This window comes from Oryza glaberrima, chromosome 3, assembly GCF_000147395.1.
Source record: "Oryza glaberrima chromosome 3, OglaRS2, whole genome shotgun sequence".
Classification (NCBI taxonomy): domain Eukaryota; kingdom Viridiplantae; phylum Streptophyta; class Magnoliopsida; order Poales; family Poaceae; genus Oryza; species Oryza glaberrima.
This window is the reverse complement of record NC_068328.1, coordinates 7527149-7544930: the sequence shown is the minus strand read 5'-3', so window position 1 is coordinate 7544930 and position 17782 is coordinate 7527149. Positions and strand designations below refer to the sequence as shown.

Here is a 17782-nt window from a genome sequence, read left to right as displayed (position 1 = left end):
AAACTATCAAATATAGTCAATATTAGATTTAATATAATTAAATTTGTGCTATAAATGCTACTATATTTTTCTATAAACTTAAAAAAACTTAAAAAAATCAAAACGACCTATATAATATGAAATGGAAGTAGTACTTGTAAAAAGCTATGTTCACTTGGCCATTAAATGGGCTTATTTTTTCAAGTTGTATTTCCAACTTCCCTGGGCCCAGACAAAACTTCGTGCTCCGGTGACACTTTGTGCGCACGCCCATACATTACATCTGCGTACAGGATCAGCACAGTACTGAAGAGGGAAGACTCTTCTCCACTGTTTCAATGCTCTCAGCAAACTTGCGTCGTATGTATGTGCCCCATCAATGTTTTCTTTAAATAAATACAGCAGGGAGGCCCTCGATGTTAAAGAACTTTATTAATAAAAGGATGACCCCATCAATTACATACTACAGCCGGATCGAGTTAGGCGCGTACATTGCTCCTGATCGACTGTACGTGCTTGTTCCAACACCTCCATTTGACACTAGTTCTTTTGTTGCTACACATGATCTAAAATCATTTTTTAGAGAGCTAACAAAAGTCTTGACGTGAACGTTATTGTCTTAGATCACGCACAGTACAGCGGTAGCAAATGTCTTAGATCACGCACAGTACAATACTTGTCAAGCTAGGCAATCGATCGAGAGATTAGCCCTTTTGAACTTTTTTATTCAAACACGTAAGAGGCCTTGCTGATCAATGTATTAGAAAAGAGCAAAAACGAAAAAAAAAACACACTAGTAGTGGCCCAAGAGGTTGGAATTTACTTAGGGTGGAGCACAGGTTATGGAGAGCTAAAAAAAAAACTCCAGCCACAAAGCCAACGAGGGAAAGGAACAGGATCACCGCGGAAATAAGAGAGGCCAACAGCAAACCGAGTTGCATGAGTCCCCACTCTTCCATGCATCCAGAGACAGGTTCTTGCAAGATGGAAGAAATCAGAGCTTGCACGAAAGTGAGGACGTCATAGAACACTTCGGCGTTCCGCTCCTTCCAAAGACACCATGTCATCAGGATGACGAGTGAGTCGAAGCCACGCTTCCACGTCTTGGGCAGAAACTTCCTTGTACTGAGCCACCACACCAACTAGATTGAGGCTGTGTTTAGTTTCTCCCCTATTCCCAACTTTCCATCACATCATATCACATCAAAAACTTTTCTACACATATAAACTTCTAACTTTTTTTCCAAACTCCCAACTTTGTTCAAACTTCTAACTTTTTTCAGGAACTAAACACACCCTGAGTGATTGGTTGGGGCATCACCCTAAATTCCGGCTGCAAAGCATCATATGTTGCCAGAGATGTCACAAGTATGCATAGGCGATTAGGATGTGGTTCATAGTCTCAGGTTCAGAACCACACAGTGGATACACGAGTGGCTATCTACACGAGTGGCTATCTAGACCTTTGTCTGTCAACCGGTCCATGGTTCAGCATTAGCCATTGAAGGCTAGCCAAGGATTGGATTCCGGTCTAGTGAATAGGGTATGCCTAAGCGCCCACCCGAGATTGGACTCGAGGGTGGGTAAGACCCGGAGCGAGGTTGTCCACGAGCGGAGGCCCCTCGAAGAGGCGAGCCCGGAAACCACTCGTTTTTTTAGTACCCAAAACTCTAGTGTTTTAAAGTGAGAGGGATTCTACCGGCCATAGTGATCCGGGAGTCCCGTGTGCTCTAATCCTCTGAGCTACAGGCCCACCCCGTCTCCACTGGATCTCTTCCCGGGGGTACCCCAAAAGGAACCTCCCTCTCCTCAGCCATTTCATTTTGGGTTAAGAAGATGGGAAAGCCCCTTTCTCTCTATAAGAACAGTGCGTTCCGAGGTGTGAAGTAGGAGAGAGGGGATGTGATGATTGAGGTTTTGAATAAGACGACCTTTGCATTTTGGATTTGGATCTTTTTCGTATTTCAAAATAGTGAAAAAGTCAAATAAGAGGTGTTAAGCTTTTTATTATTCTGGCATCGAGCTATTTTGCCGCAGGACCTCCCCTACAGTATCGTCACCGCAGTAGAGTTTAACCACCAAATTCGGGATGGATTGGTGTGGTTCCTCTACGCCTAGGACACCAGAATATCGAACCATGAACGAGGAAAGGCATGAGAGAAATATTGGCTAGTAATTGTGAAGCCCCAATTCTTGACTGGAAGGGACACCAAAGGCCTCTGCCGGATGGTTAAGAGATTACCTATGGTTAAACTCTTCACAACTTATCAATGGGTATACGGCCCTATCGTCTAGTGATGCCCCTATCATCTAGTGGTTCAGTACTTGAACTTCACTAGCGCCCAAGTTCGTCATAGCTGCTTCTAGCAGGGGAAGGTTTTACAAAACAAAATGGGAACTTGAAATGGGAATTTTAAAAATTGGAGCACTATTTTTTTTCGCTACTTAGAGAATCAAACTCTGAGAAGCATGGTTAGTGTTGTGGTGCAGTCGTGCTTGTAGCTGTATACTGCACTCACCACGTTTTATATTTTGATGTCCACAAATATTATTAATGCGTAAGGATCGAATTTGTGGAGGTCTGAGTGCAAAATCAAAATCTTTGGTGCCAAGCCCACACGGCCACATCCCCCATGTTCACTTAGGATCAAGATCTACTTCCTACTTTGTCCTATGACCCCAAGGGCCAAGGCCCAGAACATTTGCACTCCCTCGTGCAATGTTCCATGGGCCGCACCAGCGTGTTTCCTGCTTCAACATTTCATCCGTGTGCACACAATCGGCTAATTCACCTGGCCCAATTATCCCTAAGATCGAACTGGATCTTCAGCACAAGTATTGAGATGACTCCTGGATAGTTTCACAGCTTCGCATGCATACTTTCAGCGAACTTGTAGCCCTATATGTATGTACTGGCTGAGTTAGGCACATGCACTGTTTCTAATCAACTGTACATACGTACTTGATCAAGTCCTTGACAAATATGCGGATTGATTGTGTGGCAAAAAAGAAACTAGTGAATGTATAAACGTGTACAGCGTACTCTTCAGAAGAAGTAAAGACTTGCAGTATATATTATATTACGGTCTGGCAAAGTACGTATAGACAAAACATCATGCATGCCCAAGGTACCAACCGCTATATCATGCACGGATTCGATGCTTCCTAGCCTCCTAGGCTATAAATACTACACATCTCAATGCCTAACATCAACCTAGAAATCGTCATCCGCGTTCACTCATCGAAAGCAAACAACAATGGCGCCCTCCAAGTCCACCATGCCGTTTTTCCTCGCCATTTGGTCTTGATCTCCTGCTGGCTTTCGCCAGCTGCCAGACTACCAATAATCCCCCACCATCGCCTTCACTAAAGGCCTTCACAATGCAATACCGTGGTATTCAGCCCGAGCGGCACGCACACGTCGACAAATTCTGAGAAATCGATGCCACGTTTGCATCTGGACCTACCAAAACGAAGGAATCGTATCAAGCGGAGCCTCGCCGTCTGCATCGGTTATGCACTATGATTTTCAGCCACCCTTTGTCCTAACTTCGACCGCTACATGCATGGGCGGAGTTAGAATGAAATGGAGGAGGGTGCCTATTGCTTAATTTACTCAACTTTAGTTTAAATTTAAGCTGATACAGGTGCCTAAGTTTGTATTTAGGGGGTGCACACATAGTAAAAATTGGTGAGGTATAGCTAAAAAAATTTCTTGACCGGGTTCCTGGCCACCTCCCTCCCATACTCTACCTCCGCCCCTGGCTGCATGCTTGGCTATCTCCGAGCTCCCGAACAATGTCGCCATCAGATGCGTGTGCAGAGCTCTCATGGTCGGAGGAATATCCATTACCATCAAAAGAGCGATGTTCTGGTGCTCAATTATACTTTGTTATTTATGTTTTTTTTCTGGTGTCCAACCTACTACCTCTGTCTCAAAATATAAGTATTTTTAGTTATAAATCTGAACAACTATGTGTACATGTTCATAGCTAAAAATTGCTATATTTTGGAACAGAGTGAGTAATAAACAAGATAAATGAGGAGGCCAAAATTTTTAGACCCGAGCGGGAGCTAGGAATCTAGCTTCTTGGTTACCTTAGTCACTAACCAGGCCTCTATCGCCTAGCTTGTACAGAGGTCTTGCTTTCTTTGTAAATTTTTTCTCCTACTCTATTAAATGAAATTGGCGTCGGTCGATTCGTAAAAAAAAAAAAAGAAAGTCATGCCGGTCATCTTTTGTATATAGACAATTCATGTTTATGCCAGGGTTCACTGTTTCAAAATAAAAAACAAAGTGTTTGTACCTAAAAATTTTTAGATCCAGGTGCGACACACAAATAGAGGGGTCCTATATTTAGAAAATACCAAGAAATAAAAAAACACTGCAGAGTACCGAAATTCTGAAAAATTATAAGAAAGTAACTTTGAGTGGACAATTTTGAAATCTGAACGTTTTTTTCCTAATTAGAAACAGATCTATGTTTAGAAGCACATATATCCTCCTGGGAAACGCAAATAAGTCTGAAATTCTTTAAATAAATATTCCTCCTGGGAAACAGATCTATGTTTAGAAGCTCATGGTTTTTTTTTCTATGATTTCTTTTTCATGATTTTGTTGTTGGATGAGGATCTCATGGGTGATGGGAGCTACGTGATGCATCGCTTGAATCGAACCGATATTTTTTTTATTCGTGGAACCTCAAAGGTACCGGTCATTCTTAAACCAACACCTATTTTCCCTCTACATAAGTGTCGCCTGCTACGCACCGGTTAGAAAATCCGGTATCTTTATAAGATTTTCAACCGGTATCAATTAAGATATCTGCAGTAGTGCATTTACATGATTAATATACTGGGCGATTGACTTAGGCTCGATTATTACTCCTGACTGCGGACTATGTGCATATATATACGTACGTGCTCGAACACCAGCTACACTACGGTTTTTTTTCCCACACGATTGAGCAGCTAGCTTGTAGTTTTATAGCTAGGGTGCGGCCGGCTAGCGAAGGTAACAAAGTGACAAAGTCTATTGGCGTGGACGACGTAGAAATCTTGGTTCACGCACAGTGCGATACTTTCAAAGGCGATCAACAACCTGAGGGATTAGCTCCACATATACAATCTATACGTACGCACGGCAACACTAGCTTCAGAAGAAGTATCACGGTCTGGCAAAGTACAAACGAAAATGCATGCAACACCTACGTCTCTCTCACCACCAAAAGCTAGCTATACTACTCGTAACTCGTTGCAGGCATCATCAAGCATTCAAGCTAGCTATAAATCATCACTCCACAGTGGCACCTTTCAGATCCTTCCGAAGGGCATGTTTGAAGGAGTTGCAGCTTCTCTCAGAATCAGAACCTTCCTTAAACAATCCATCTTTTGGTCCAAATTCTGAGAAGTTGTAGCTGTATAGTTCATAAAATGAGCTAGAAGTCAGAACCTGGAAATTAAGGATTCTTAGAAGCTTGCTACCAACCAGCTGCTTCTCAGATTCTTAAACTCAACCAAACTGGCCCATAGTGTTCTTCCTCGCCATTGATTCTCTACTGTTGGCTTTCACCAGCGGCCAGACCACCAATGCCCCACCCCCACCAGCTCCAGCTACGCAGTGTGCCGCAGGAACCGTGTCAAGTCTCGCCGACTGCATTTGTTATGCTCTACAATTTCAGCCGCCCTTTGGTCCCAACTTCGATCGCTACTGCTCACTGATCTCAGAGCTCCGGATCAAACGTCGCCACCAGATGCGTGTGCGGCACTCTCACGGCTGGAGGAATACCCATCACCGTTAGGACCTATTATGCGGATGGAATCCTCGGAGAATGCGGCAAGGCTTCCTTCGCTCTCGGCTGCAGCTAGGGGTGAAAACAGAGCGAATTCGGACAAATAGTGGTCATACCATAGTCTAAACCATATTTTCAAGCAGGTGTGGATGGTATAAGGAGCGGATTATTTTGGATGTTAGAAATGTTGTGGAGACAGTTCGGAAACGGATTAAATTTTTCGGATGTTACATGTCAATCAATACAACATCGAGTTAGCAATGCAAGGGACAACAATAAATAGTCAATAAACGATCCATCGAAATAATTATATACTTAACTGCTAAACAACATAAATATATGATGTCCATAATATAAAAACGTAGCTACGAAGTGTTAGATGAGAGCATGAAAGTCTCAAACTAAAGAGTCTAGCTAGGTTAATTGATGAATTGGATCCTTGGATGGGCTGGCTCATGTTTTATGCAACATATAGAGTAGTTACATGAGTTGATAATTTCGGATTATCCGGCAAACGGCCTATCAGATAATTCGTTAGGAAGATCGGATAATTTGCATCTGCTGGATTTTAGAGATACTGCGTTCGCATCCGCATCCGCATCATAATATCCCCACACATCTATATCCGCCGGATTTCAAAAAAAAACCCATACCATATTCTCGTTACGGATGGATTTGGAGCGGATCAGATCGGATATTATCCTATCCGTTTTCACCCCTAAATGCAGCAAAGCCTAGCCAGTGGCCGGCTAATTAAATAAGCATGTATGCACGCACTAGGCGCCTATTACTCCACCCTAAACTATTTTATGTTGCATGTACTGTAGACTGTAGTATGTTACTCGTAATTACTTTGATCTTGGGGTCCTGTAGCTTGACGCTTCTAATCGACTACCAGCTGTGTATAGCATCGTTGTGCTAGCTTAATTTGGTGGTAGACTGGCTATCCGGCTTGTATGATCGAAATATACAGTGTTGAATAAAAGGTTGTTGTTTCGCGTGGCTTAATTATTTGATATCTTGTGATCATCATGTTGATCGTCGATCTCTCTGCGTAGACAATTCATGTATGTGCCAGGGTTCACTTTTTCGAAACGAAAAACACAGGGTTGTACTTAAGAATGTGAGGTCCCGTGTGAAACACAAATAGAGGCCATATGTTTAAAAAAAATACTAAGAAACAAAATAATAAATTAATAGTGACGTTCTATCTATATCAGAAGTATATTTTATAAAAGAAAGTTGGAAGAAAAATCGTACCTTGGTACATTAAATTAATTTTTATTAAGCAGGCAAATGAAATCTTTAAAGCCCTCAAGGCTTATTCATATCGTCATCATGAGCCAAGTTAAGCTCATTTTTACGTAGACATGATTGTCACTGAACACTTATAAAAATAACAAGCCTATTCTAGCGAAATTAATAAATAAAGAAGTAAGATTGAAACTTTTTTCAAAAGTAGAGAAAATACCCTTTAATATATTTTGATGTATTAGTATAGATTAAAATATAAAAAGTTTGGGGGCATATTCCATCGCCCAATTCGCAATCCCTCGTCAACAGAGGTTGATCTACGGCCCAGCAGCGCCCAGGCTCCTCGGCATGCACTACTACAATACCGATTATCTCGTGCGGGCTAAACGATTTTTACATGCGGGAGGGTGACCCGCACACACCCAGTCGTCTGGCGCACCCGCACGCGAAAATCGGATTTTTGCATGCAGTAGCTTACGCTGCCCGCACGGAAAAGCAAAAAATTAAAAAAAAAAGAATAAAAAACCTAACCCTAATCCGCCGCCGCCGCCTAGCCGAGGCCCGCCGCTGTCGCCGGCTATAGATCCGCCACCCGCTCCCGTCGCCGGTGCCGGATCCGTAGTCGCACATCGACACACAATGATCTCACATCACAAGAACACATCTCACATCAACAAATGAACTGTCACATCACAAGAACACATCTCACAGCAACAAACGGACTCCAAAAATGCATCTCACAAATCACAAAGAATCACAAATAACAAAGAGGATAACAAAGAGAGAAGGAGGGAGAGAGATAGATCCGCCGATCGCCGATGCCATCGCCCCACCTCCATGCTGACCGCTGACGCATGCCGCTGCTCCGCCGGGCCCCCATGCATGCCTCCCCTTCGCCGGATTTGCAAGGGGAGGGAGGGGAGGGGCCACGCGTCGCCAGATCCACCGCTCCCTCCGCCGGATCTGCAAGGGGAGGGAGGGGAGGGGCCGCGCGCCACCGGATCTGCAAGGGGAAGGAGGGGAGGGGCGCGCAACGTTGGATCCACCACCCCCATGCCTCCCCTCTGCTGGATCTTCAAGGGGAGGGGAGGGAGGGGAGGAGGGGCCGCCGTGGTCGCCCGCCGCTGCTTGCTCCCGCAGTCGAGGGAGAGGGAGGGGCCGCGCGCCGGCCGCATGCTGTCGCGCCGCCGGCCGGCCAAGAGAGAGGGGAAGAGAGGAGAGGAGAGTGGGAGGAGAGGAGGAGAGGAGTGGAGTGGGAGAGAGGGAGGTGGAGGAGCGGGCGGAGTGGGAGATGGTGCGCGCGGGCGTGGTTAAAAGCGGTGGGCCCGTGCGGGTGAAAATTCGTGTGCGGTTGGCTTAGCCGCCCGCACAGGATAATGTGTTTTCCCGTGCGGGCGACAGCCCGGCGCCTGTCCCCCTATTTTTCCATGCGGTTCCACTTACGGACAGCATGGAAACAAAAGGGGACGGCGTCCAGGAAAATCTATGATGTAGTTAGTGCTGCAGCTCTCCTGTGCTGGTGAAATTACATGCAATCATTGCTAGGGAAACTCTTTTAAACATTCGGGTCAAGGTACACTCGTTTTTCATGTCAACAATGGTTATAAAATATTTTTAAAAAATATAAGATAGATTAATATGTAATATATCGCTTTCCAAACATATAAGTTCAACTTCAACTTGTACAACTTATAAAAAATAACAAATTTGACTGTGAATATACATACTCAAATTTGCTATTTTACTAGGTATAGTATAATTTGCTATTTTTTTACAACTTGTAGAAGTTGAATTTTAACTTATATGTTTGTAGAGTTATATATTACATATTAATCTATCTTATCATTTTTCTTAAAAAAAATTATGATCATTTAGTCTCCATGCAACAATCGAGTGGTTATCCTTGCTGCCCAAATAAAGTGTTGATTTGCCAAGGAGCAGTACTAGCAAACTCAGTAATTGGCCAACCAGCACGAGTATAGGAGTTGTTTTTTTATTAGTGAGTAGTTTATTGTGATAATATACTTGATTTTAATCAATTGCATTTGCATTGAATTTGGATCATCTGTGCTTTACTTATAGCTAGCTCTTCCTCAAATTTCAGAATGACACGGTGCTTTGTTGATACAAGGAACCATGATGAATGTTACATGTATGAAAGATCTTTGCTCATTATCAATCCTTAGCTTGCCTAGGCTCTGAAAATTTTCCGACTCCATCACTGATAGACGGGAATAGAAACATTACTCTTGTAATTTTCCATAGTTGTATAATGTCACCAGCTCATCACCAGCTGGACCAGCCCTCTACGTGTTCGAGCAATGCCTATGTTTCATCCGGAAAGGCGGGAATCCTAATTCGCGCACACGCACAAGGTGAGGAAATCATGTGACGTCACGATAAGTCGCACGCAAGACTGGTTAGGGTTAGAGATTCGGGGTGGGCGAGGGAGGGGGAAGTGGAGAATCGGGCTTAGAAGGATGACCTGAGTGGGGTGGGGAAAGGAAAAGTGAAGGATAGAGCTTAGAAGGATTACCTGCATGGGAGGCGGCAGACCGGCGGTGGGTGGTGAGACACAAGGGGGGGGGGTGCCAATGTTGGTGGCAGGAACAAAGTGTGGTGGGGGGAGGGGAAGGAGGTCAGCTGGGTGGGTCGCGTCGGCACGTTGACACCTTCCGACGCCGGTGAGATCGGGCAGTGGCACAGTGAGGGTGCGGGAGAAAGAACTAACCTGCAAGGTGACGGTAGAGGAGGGGGCTTGCTGGAGGACCGTTGTCGTCACCTTCTCTATATGCTCATCCGATGGACGGATCCACTCACACATACTACACTACTTAATATGGTTGGAGAGAAAAGTCCTTATAAGTTGATTTCGCTCTTATTTAAATGGCATGTGATACTAAATATGCGTACACAGTATTTATTGTTTATACAAACTAAATTCAAATTAATTCGGTCAGGATGTCACGGTGCCCCCATTTTTACTAGCCCATGATTACCGTTCACATGTGCTCAATTTTTCAAGATATATTTCCAACCTTCCCACTGGAGCGCCCAGGCGGCAGCGACACTACGGGGTTTTTTTTTCCCACACGATTGAGCAGCATGTTGTTCATAGGGGTGCAGCTACTAGCTATAGCTAAGCTAACAAAGGGGCGTTTAGATCTAGGAGAGTAAAGATTTAGCGTGTCATATCGGGTATTATATAGGGTATCACATAGGGTGTTCGGGCACTAATAAAAAAACTAATTACAGAATCCATTAGTAAACCGCGAGACGAATTTATTAAGCCTAATTAATCCATCATTAGCAAATATTTATTATAGCACCACATTATCAAATCATGTAGCAATTAGGCTTAAAAAATTCGTATCGCAAATTAGTCGTAATATGTGCATAATTTTTTTAGCCTATATTTAATACTTCATGCAGGTGTTCAAACTTCAGTGTGACAGGGTGAAAAATTTTAGGGTGGGATCTAAAAGAGCCAAAGTCTATTGGCGTGGACGACGTAGGTTGTGTTTAGATTCAGGGGTGTAAATTTTTTATGTGTCACGTTGAATATACGGACACACATATGAAGTATTAAAACGTAGTCTAATAACAAAACAAATTACAGAATCCGTCTGTAAACCGCGAGACGAATTTATTAAGCCTAATTAATCCGTCATTAGCAAATATTTACTGTAGCACCATATTATTGTCAAATCATGGCACAATTAGGCTTAAAAGATTTGTCTCGCAATTTACACGCAATCTGTGTAATTAGTTTTTTTATATATTTGATACTCCATGCATGTGTCTAAATATTCGATATGACAGGATGTAGAATTTTGCGAGGGGATTTATACGGGCCGTAGAAGTCTTGGTTCACGCACAGTACAGTACTTGTCAAAGGCGATCAACCTGAGTGATATTAATTGCTCCACATATATAATCTATCGTATGCACGGCTCCACTAGCTTCAGAAGAAGTATGGCGGTCTAGCAAAAGTACAGGCGAAAATGCAGCACGTACGTGTATGCTAGCTTCAATTCAACACCACAAACAAGGCACCAGCTGCGGTACTTACATGTAGTATCATGTATGGATTAATTCTACGTTGCCTAGGCTATAAATAGTGCACAGCTCCATGCCATATTGCCATCATCAAAAGCTATACAATTAATTAATCATCACTCGCGTTTTAACCATGGCCCCCTCCAAGCTCTCCATAGCGTCGTTCTTCCTCGCCACGGCTCTTCTCCTGCTGGCTTTCGCCAGCGGCCAGACCACCAATGCCCCACCCCCACCACCGCCTCCGAACACGCAGTGCCCCGGAGGAGTCATATCAGATCTCGCGAACTACACGAGGTGCATCACTGCGATATTGTTCGGACGCCCCAATCCCGAGCAGTTCTGCTGCCCGGCGATCTCGGAGCTCCCCAACAACGTCGCCGCCAGATGCGTGTGCGCCGCTCTCAGGGCCACCGGACTATCAATCGGTATAACCGCGAGCAATAATGTCACAGGTAGCATCCTCAAGATCTGCAACAAAGCTCCCCTGGACCTCTTGACTGTCAACTGCAGCAGAGCCTAGCTGATCGCGATCTGGCTCTAGCTAATAAAGCATGCATGCACTACGCGCGTACTCTACCCTTAAATCGTAATTATATATTGTGCTGCTTGCGTAATTACTTATATATGTTACTCGTATGTACTTAATTTGGGTCCTGTGCAGCTATGCTTCTAGTCGACTATACCAGTGTACTGCATGCATGCTTCGGTGTGCTAGCTTGGTGATTGATCGACTAGCTAGTTGTCCGTCTTACAATATATCGTTGAATAAAAGTTGATGTTAAATCTCGTGACTTTGATTTTGTGATCGTGTCGTCTCTCCAGTCCACATGGACAATTTTCCGTGTTTGTGTACAGAAAAACACTTGGTTTGATGAAATTCTTAAACAGGGAACAACCTTTAAGCCAAATCCGGCCGAAAGCTTCCCTTTCCAGGTTTTCAAAAAAGGCTTCCCTTTCCATCTCTTCACGCGTAGCCGGCCGGGCTTACCCTCGCCCCTCCCCCTTCTTCTTCTCTCTCTCTCCCACTCAGCCTTCCTTGCCTGCAAAGCTGCAGGCCCGAGGTGGGCTGCGACCCATTTCATCTCTCCTCTGTACGCGTATATACGTATGAATATACGGATAAACTTTGTACATATATATGTAGTTGCTATGTATGTATATAGTGTATACATATGCATATAATATATATATATATATATATATGTATATATGTATATATGTATATATATATATATATGTATGTATATATATATATATATGTATACACTTTTAATGTATAAAAAAATATATTCACGTATACAAACTTTATATACATACATATTTAAAAATAAAAAACAAAAAAAACATGTATACAAAGTTTTCATATATTAAAAACCCAAAAAAACATAAGAAGAACCAGAGAAAAACCGAAAGGAAAAACCCAAGAAAACCAAGAAACCCCCCCCCCCCCCTCTCTTTCTCCTTACTCCCAACATGGGATGCCTCCGCGCGTCAGCCCACTCCCGTGTCACCTTGGCCTTCCTCCCCATGTCGGCCAGCGAGTCCGACCTTCTTCCTCCACATCTATAAGTACATACAACAGTCGGTCCGACCAGGTCGCTCACCCGCGATGCTAATAAGTGGTGCATCCCACAGCATATTAGTCGTCTTTCTCCCCACGTCGCCACTACTCATGATCCCACTCCAATCCACAACTCGAAAGCATAGTCATGACCCCAACCATGTGCTTCATTCCCTCTCTAAATTCACATTCAATTTGGCTTTGATTTGTCGGATTGAGCAAAATTTTATTGGTGCCTTCAAAGCTCTCCTTTCTGTCTCTCTCCATATCCAAGGGGCTCCGGCCGTCGTTTGCCATCGTTCGAGGCATCGAAGGATCTCGTAGCACCAACAAAATCGGTTGGTTGCCAATAGAATTCTGATTACTTGTAGGAGCCACCTCCGTCGGCATCTTTTTTGTGCCCTCGTCTTCGATACGTAGGACATCAACGCCACCCGAAGATCTAAGGAAAGACATCATCCACACCTACCCGAAGTGCGTCACCACTTCAAGCTCTGTTCCGCTGCCATCGACTTTCCATTATTCTCACCGTGCCCACGGGTGAGCTCCCTGTAAAATCAAAGTGTTTTTTATTCTTATTCTGTGATGAACAATTGGCATATGAGATTATTGGTTTTGATATTTGGAGATTATCGGCGAAGTGGTTTTGGAGATGATTGGATTTTACAGGTGATTTACAGGTACTGCTGTGATTTGGGTCCGGTCAAACCGGGAAGTGGTTGCCGGTCAGACCGGCGTGTATCGCGCGGTCAGACCGGCCAGCTCGCGTCGGGCTGGCCAACTCTGTGTCGGTTTTGGTTTCGGGTTGTTTGTTTGGATATCCGTGATTGTTTTATGTTGGCTTCTAGATGGATACTATGCGTTTGTAATACTGTTGTTTGCTAACAATGAGTCAAGTTGAAGATAGCTTGGTCTCGAAATATGGTTTCTTTGTTTGATTCATGTGTAGGTGACTTGATGCCTCGGTAGAGTATTGTCGGTGATGGATCGGGAGTCGACTTGGGGATAAGGCGACGTCCGTGACGGTCAGATATCATGCGGGATACTTAGGCTAGAGTTCAATGTACGTGGTTGGTGAAGATCCATATGGCATACGATGGAGGTATTGTGTGCGTATTGGATGCGGAGTCGAATTTGGTAGGAGTCCAAATTTGGTATGATTGGAGTTTGTAAAGTTTGTTTCTTGTACGGGAAGGTTTACTAGGTGGATTAGGACTTCTAGTATGAGTTTGGTTCGTGACTTTAGGCTGCCTATCTCATATATAAATAGAGAGGGAGCGTGAAGCCTGTATCATTTTTTAAAGCGATTGAGTTGTAAGTTTAGCTAGGGTTTCGAGTTTTGTCAAGATTTTCGTGAGGAGTGCTGTTGTTGCACTTTGTAAACACAGAGAGAAGTAATAAAGTTATCATCTACATCTAGAGTTCTTCAATTTGTGTTTTCTCGGGTTCGGCGGTCTAATCGGCGAGACACCAACTGTCAGACCGGCGGCATCGCAGCGGTCAGACCGGTGGGTACACAGCGGTCAGACCGGCGGCAGGTTCAAGCGACTACAGCTTCTTGAGGCGGTTAGACCGGACGATCTACTCCGGTTAGACCGACGGCTTCCAAGCGGTCAGACCGGCGCAACACCTTCGGTCAGACCGCGATCCGTCAAATTTGAGGGTAACTTTTAATTCTGCAAAAATTTGGGTATACTGACCATTCACTTTTCTCTGGTTGGCTTAGTTTTTGTGTTTCGATCCTACACTCTCCTCGCTTTCTTCCCTCAGCTTGGCACGCGGCCGAGTGGATGGTCATCGAAAACCATTTGACGAGGGTGTTGCATTGGACTTGCTTTGGCTGGGCTGACCACTGTGTTCCACATGTTGGCCTCCATGGTGGATGGTATGTGAGGCTCGCACTCAGTAGCCGGCGTAATCTAACCATTCAATCCTTGTGGAGTGGGCGTCGACCAATCTATGAGACCATGTGTCAAAGAGTCCATGGGCTTCACCTGCTAGATACCTTGCAAAATTGAAGTGATATATATGCAACTCGAGTGACAGGCACCACAAATAATTTTTTTACAGAAGAATAGTTGGATAATTTGGCAGTTTTATGTTTTAGCAACATTCAAACTTGAAAATTGATCATATCTCAGGCATTTGATCTCGAAATTGGACCTCTTAAATTTCCTAATTTGAATCCACTTATACTCTCTCTCTCTCATGCCCAGAGAGAGAATTTCTTTCTCCGTGGCCTTCTCTCTAATTAGCATGAGAAACTTGAACATAACAAAATCTCGAGAAGACCAGTGAATACACAATGTGATTGTGCATATGAGTTATTTTGCATTACAAGAAAGTTTATTCTGTGGATTGTATTTGCATTTTACATATCTTCACCGCGCAGTTGTGGCCAATCAATTTGCACGTCCTGATCTCTGCACAATATAACAGGCTCCATTTTGGGGAACTGAGAAATAGTTGGTTGGTAGCTAGCTTTTAAAAATATATTAAAAAGATGTGTTTCTCAACTTCTAACTTCAAGTTCATTTTTCAGGATTCTATTGCTACAGATTACGAGAATCTAAGTGACGATATGAACTGTTTGGGGAAGCTAAGGTAAAGATTTTAGAAAAAGCTACGGTTGTTAGAATCTCCTGATCCAAACAGGGCCACTTGTATCTCTTTCTTTGCCCATAACATTATGGCATGGGTTTTCTCATAAAAAGTATTACAGAGTTGAAAAATAACATTGTTTATGTGATTGATATATGGGTCTTGGTCCCATGCGTCATTCTTATGATATCTTGCAACATATCTTTAAAATAGTATTTTTCATATTTTCCCTTTCTGGTTTTCTTTCAATGAACGTTCTTGCTCCATCATTTGCTAGAAAATCCATCACACGCTCCTAAATCTCGTGCATATATATTAATTCCTTCCTATTTAATTTCCCATCTCAATTTTTTTTTCTTTACCTTGTAGTTACAAGGAGGCACAACACACACATAAGGAATATTCTTTCCTCTGCTTCAGACTATCAGCCACGTACCGTCCTAAAATAAACACTACAAATCTGTCACGCCCTGGACTAGCCATATAGAAGGTCATCTTAGGACGATTCATTAACCTATGAACCTGGACCAGTCATAGGAAGCAGCGCTGGTACAACAGGAAGATGAGTATCACAGCAATAGAGTTTCACTAATATCAATATTTTTACATCTATGTTGCAACTGCAAACATACCCTGAGTTCACAATGAGTCAGTGCCAAAGATAACGGAAGTGAAACAAGACCAACACCACAGATGTGACTTGGAAACTAGGCCGAAACTCTAGGATTGACTGAAGTCGTCTGCTCCTAGAAGAACTCATCTTCGGGTTCCATCTCCTCCTCTTCGAGAGTTGGGAGTAGATATTTATATAGAGAGCAAGGGTGGGTACTATATATTATACAGAGCAAGGTAGGGGTATTAAGTGTTTAATGCTAGCTTTAGAGGAAAGGTTGTTTATTTTCAAGTTTTGAATTCATCTAGTGAGTGCTTCTCGACGACCAGAGTGAGAGTGAGTCTCACTCAGTCGGAGGAGTGTAGTGTATCATTGTTGGATCAACAACAATGGCTCCTGGCCAAAGAGACAAAAGGACTTTGAAGCTTTCGCGACAAGGCATTTCCAAAGCCAACTGGAGGGGTCTCATGGACCAAGAACATGTTAGGTCTCAGACCATGTTGCACCAGGAAGCTTAGGGGTCCTTCCCGACACCATCCTGGTGAATCTACTTGTCCATCGGCATCAAGGCTTCCCTGCCCTAGCTAGTTACTCAGCTAGGGGTGTCCCACTTCACCCATGCTGTCACACTGTGTTATGTTTGGTGAAATTTTGAACGAAATCAGTCCTTAGATACGAGAATGGTAAGACTACACCACCAGTACGTCTTTTTAATGCACCAACCCTTGTGTTGGGTTTTTCTAAGGATTCTACAAAACCCAATTTTTACCCAATGTTGATCATTTTGAATTTGAGAAAGGCCTTTGGTTTTGATACTCAAGAGTACAAATACTGAAACCCAACAAGGTAGACGACAAGGGGTGTTTTGGATAACTCAATTAGCAAAGGAGGTTTGTGCAGCAAGTTAGGAGGGCTTGGCGGCTATATTGCAAACCGCGGCCGAGCCTTCCATGTGTAACCTAGAGATGCACAATTTGGAAAATTAAAGTGCTTAATTTCAAATATGGGCTCAATATGATCGAATGTGACTTTCCTTGATCAAGATTTTGAGCTTCTTCCTCAATGGAATGAGAAATGATTTGAAATTTTCCATGAATTTGTTGAGAGAGTTTTGGGATTTTTTTATTTGAATTTGAATTTTTCGCTGGAATTTTGGTTTGATCAGAGATTTGGAGGGAGATCTTGGCAACACAGCTACTCTTCAATCAAAGAACAACTTTCACGATAGGGTTTTTAAAAATTAAATTTTCCCGCTAAAGCCACAAAGAACGAGCATGTGTTCAGAATTTAGATAGGATTTATTCAGATTTGTAATATTAAAATGTATCATAGTCTAAATTAGATTTGTCTATTTTGAGATAAAATGAGCATGTGTTCAGCTGTCATCAACGACTCATCGTCGTTGACTTGGATAATAAGGGCGGCAACAGTACCACGCAGGCACGTGCCATGCTCTTGTATTTTTCTTGCTCCTATAAGCTAGGACTCGAGAGATTTTGCAGCTTATATAGACGTACGTACTTGCTGAGTTAGACGAAGTTACATCTGATCTGTGCATGTTCTTTGTCATGCTATGCAGAATAACGCCAAAACCCAGGCCCCCAGACCCACCATTCACCAAGCTATGCAGTATAACGCCAGACTTTTGGCTCACGAGCAGACTAGCAAAAGCAGCAAATGAGCAATATTGATTGTACATTTGTACTTAGCTGCAGTGCTCTTGAAGCTAACGGAGTACTCCCTCTGACTCATAAGACGTTATGATATTTTTAAAACTTAAATTTCGATAAGTTTGATTAAATTTATAGAAAAATATAGCAATCATTTTAACACAAAACAAATATACTACTATCAAAATATAATAAATGTTAATTAATAAAATTAATTTGATGTTATAAGTATCGTTATAGTTTTCTATAAACT

The 17782-nt window shown here is 43.1% G+C and overlaps 1 protein-coding gene across 1 annotated transcript; it reads left to right on the top strand.

Moving 5' to 3' along the window:
- The first annotated feature begins 11173 nt into the window (after positions 1–11173).
- On the top strand, positions 11174–11875 carry LOC127766082 (cortical cell-delineating protein-like). The gene has a single exon (XM_052291111.1). It carries the CDS (start codon positions 11218–11220, stop codon positions 11602–11604), a length of 387 nt encoding a protein of 128 aa, XP_052147071.1. The 5' UTR covers positions 11174–11217; the 3' UTR covers positions 11605–11875.
- The last annotated feature ends 5907 nt before the right edge of the window (positions 11876–17782 follow it).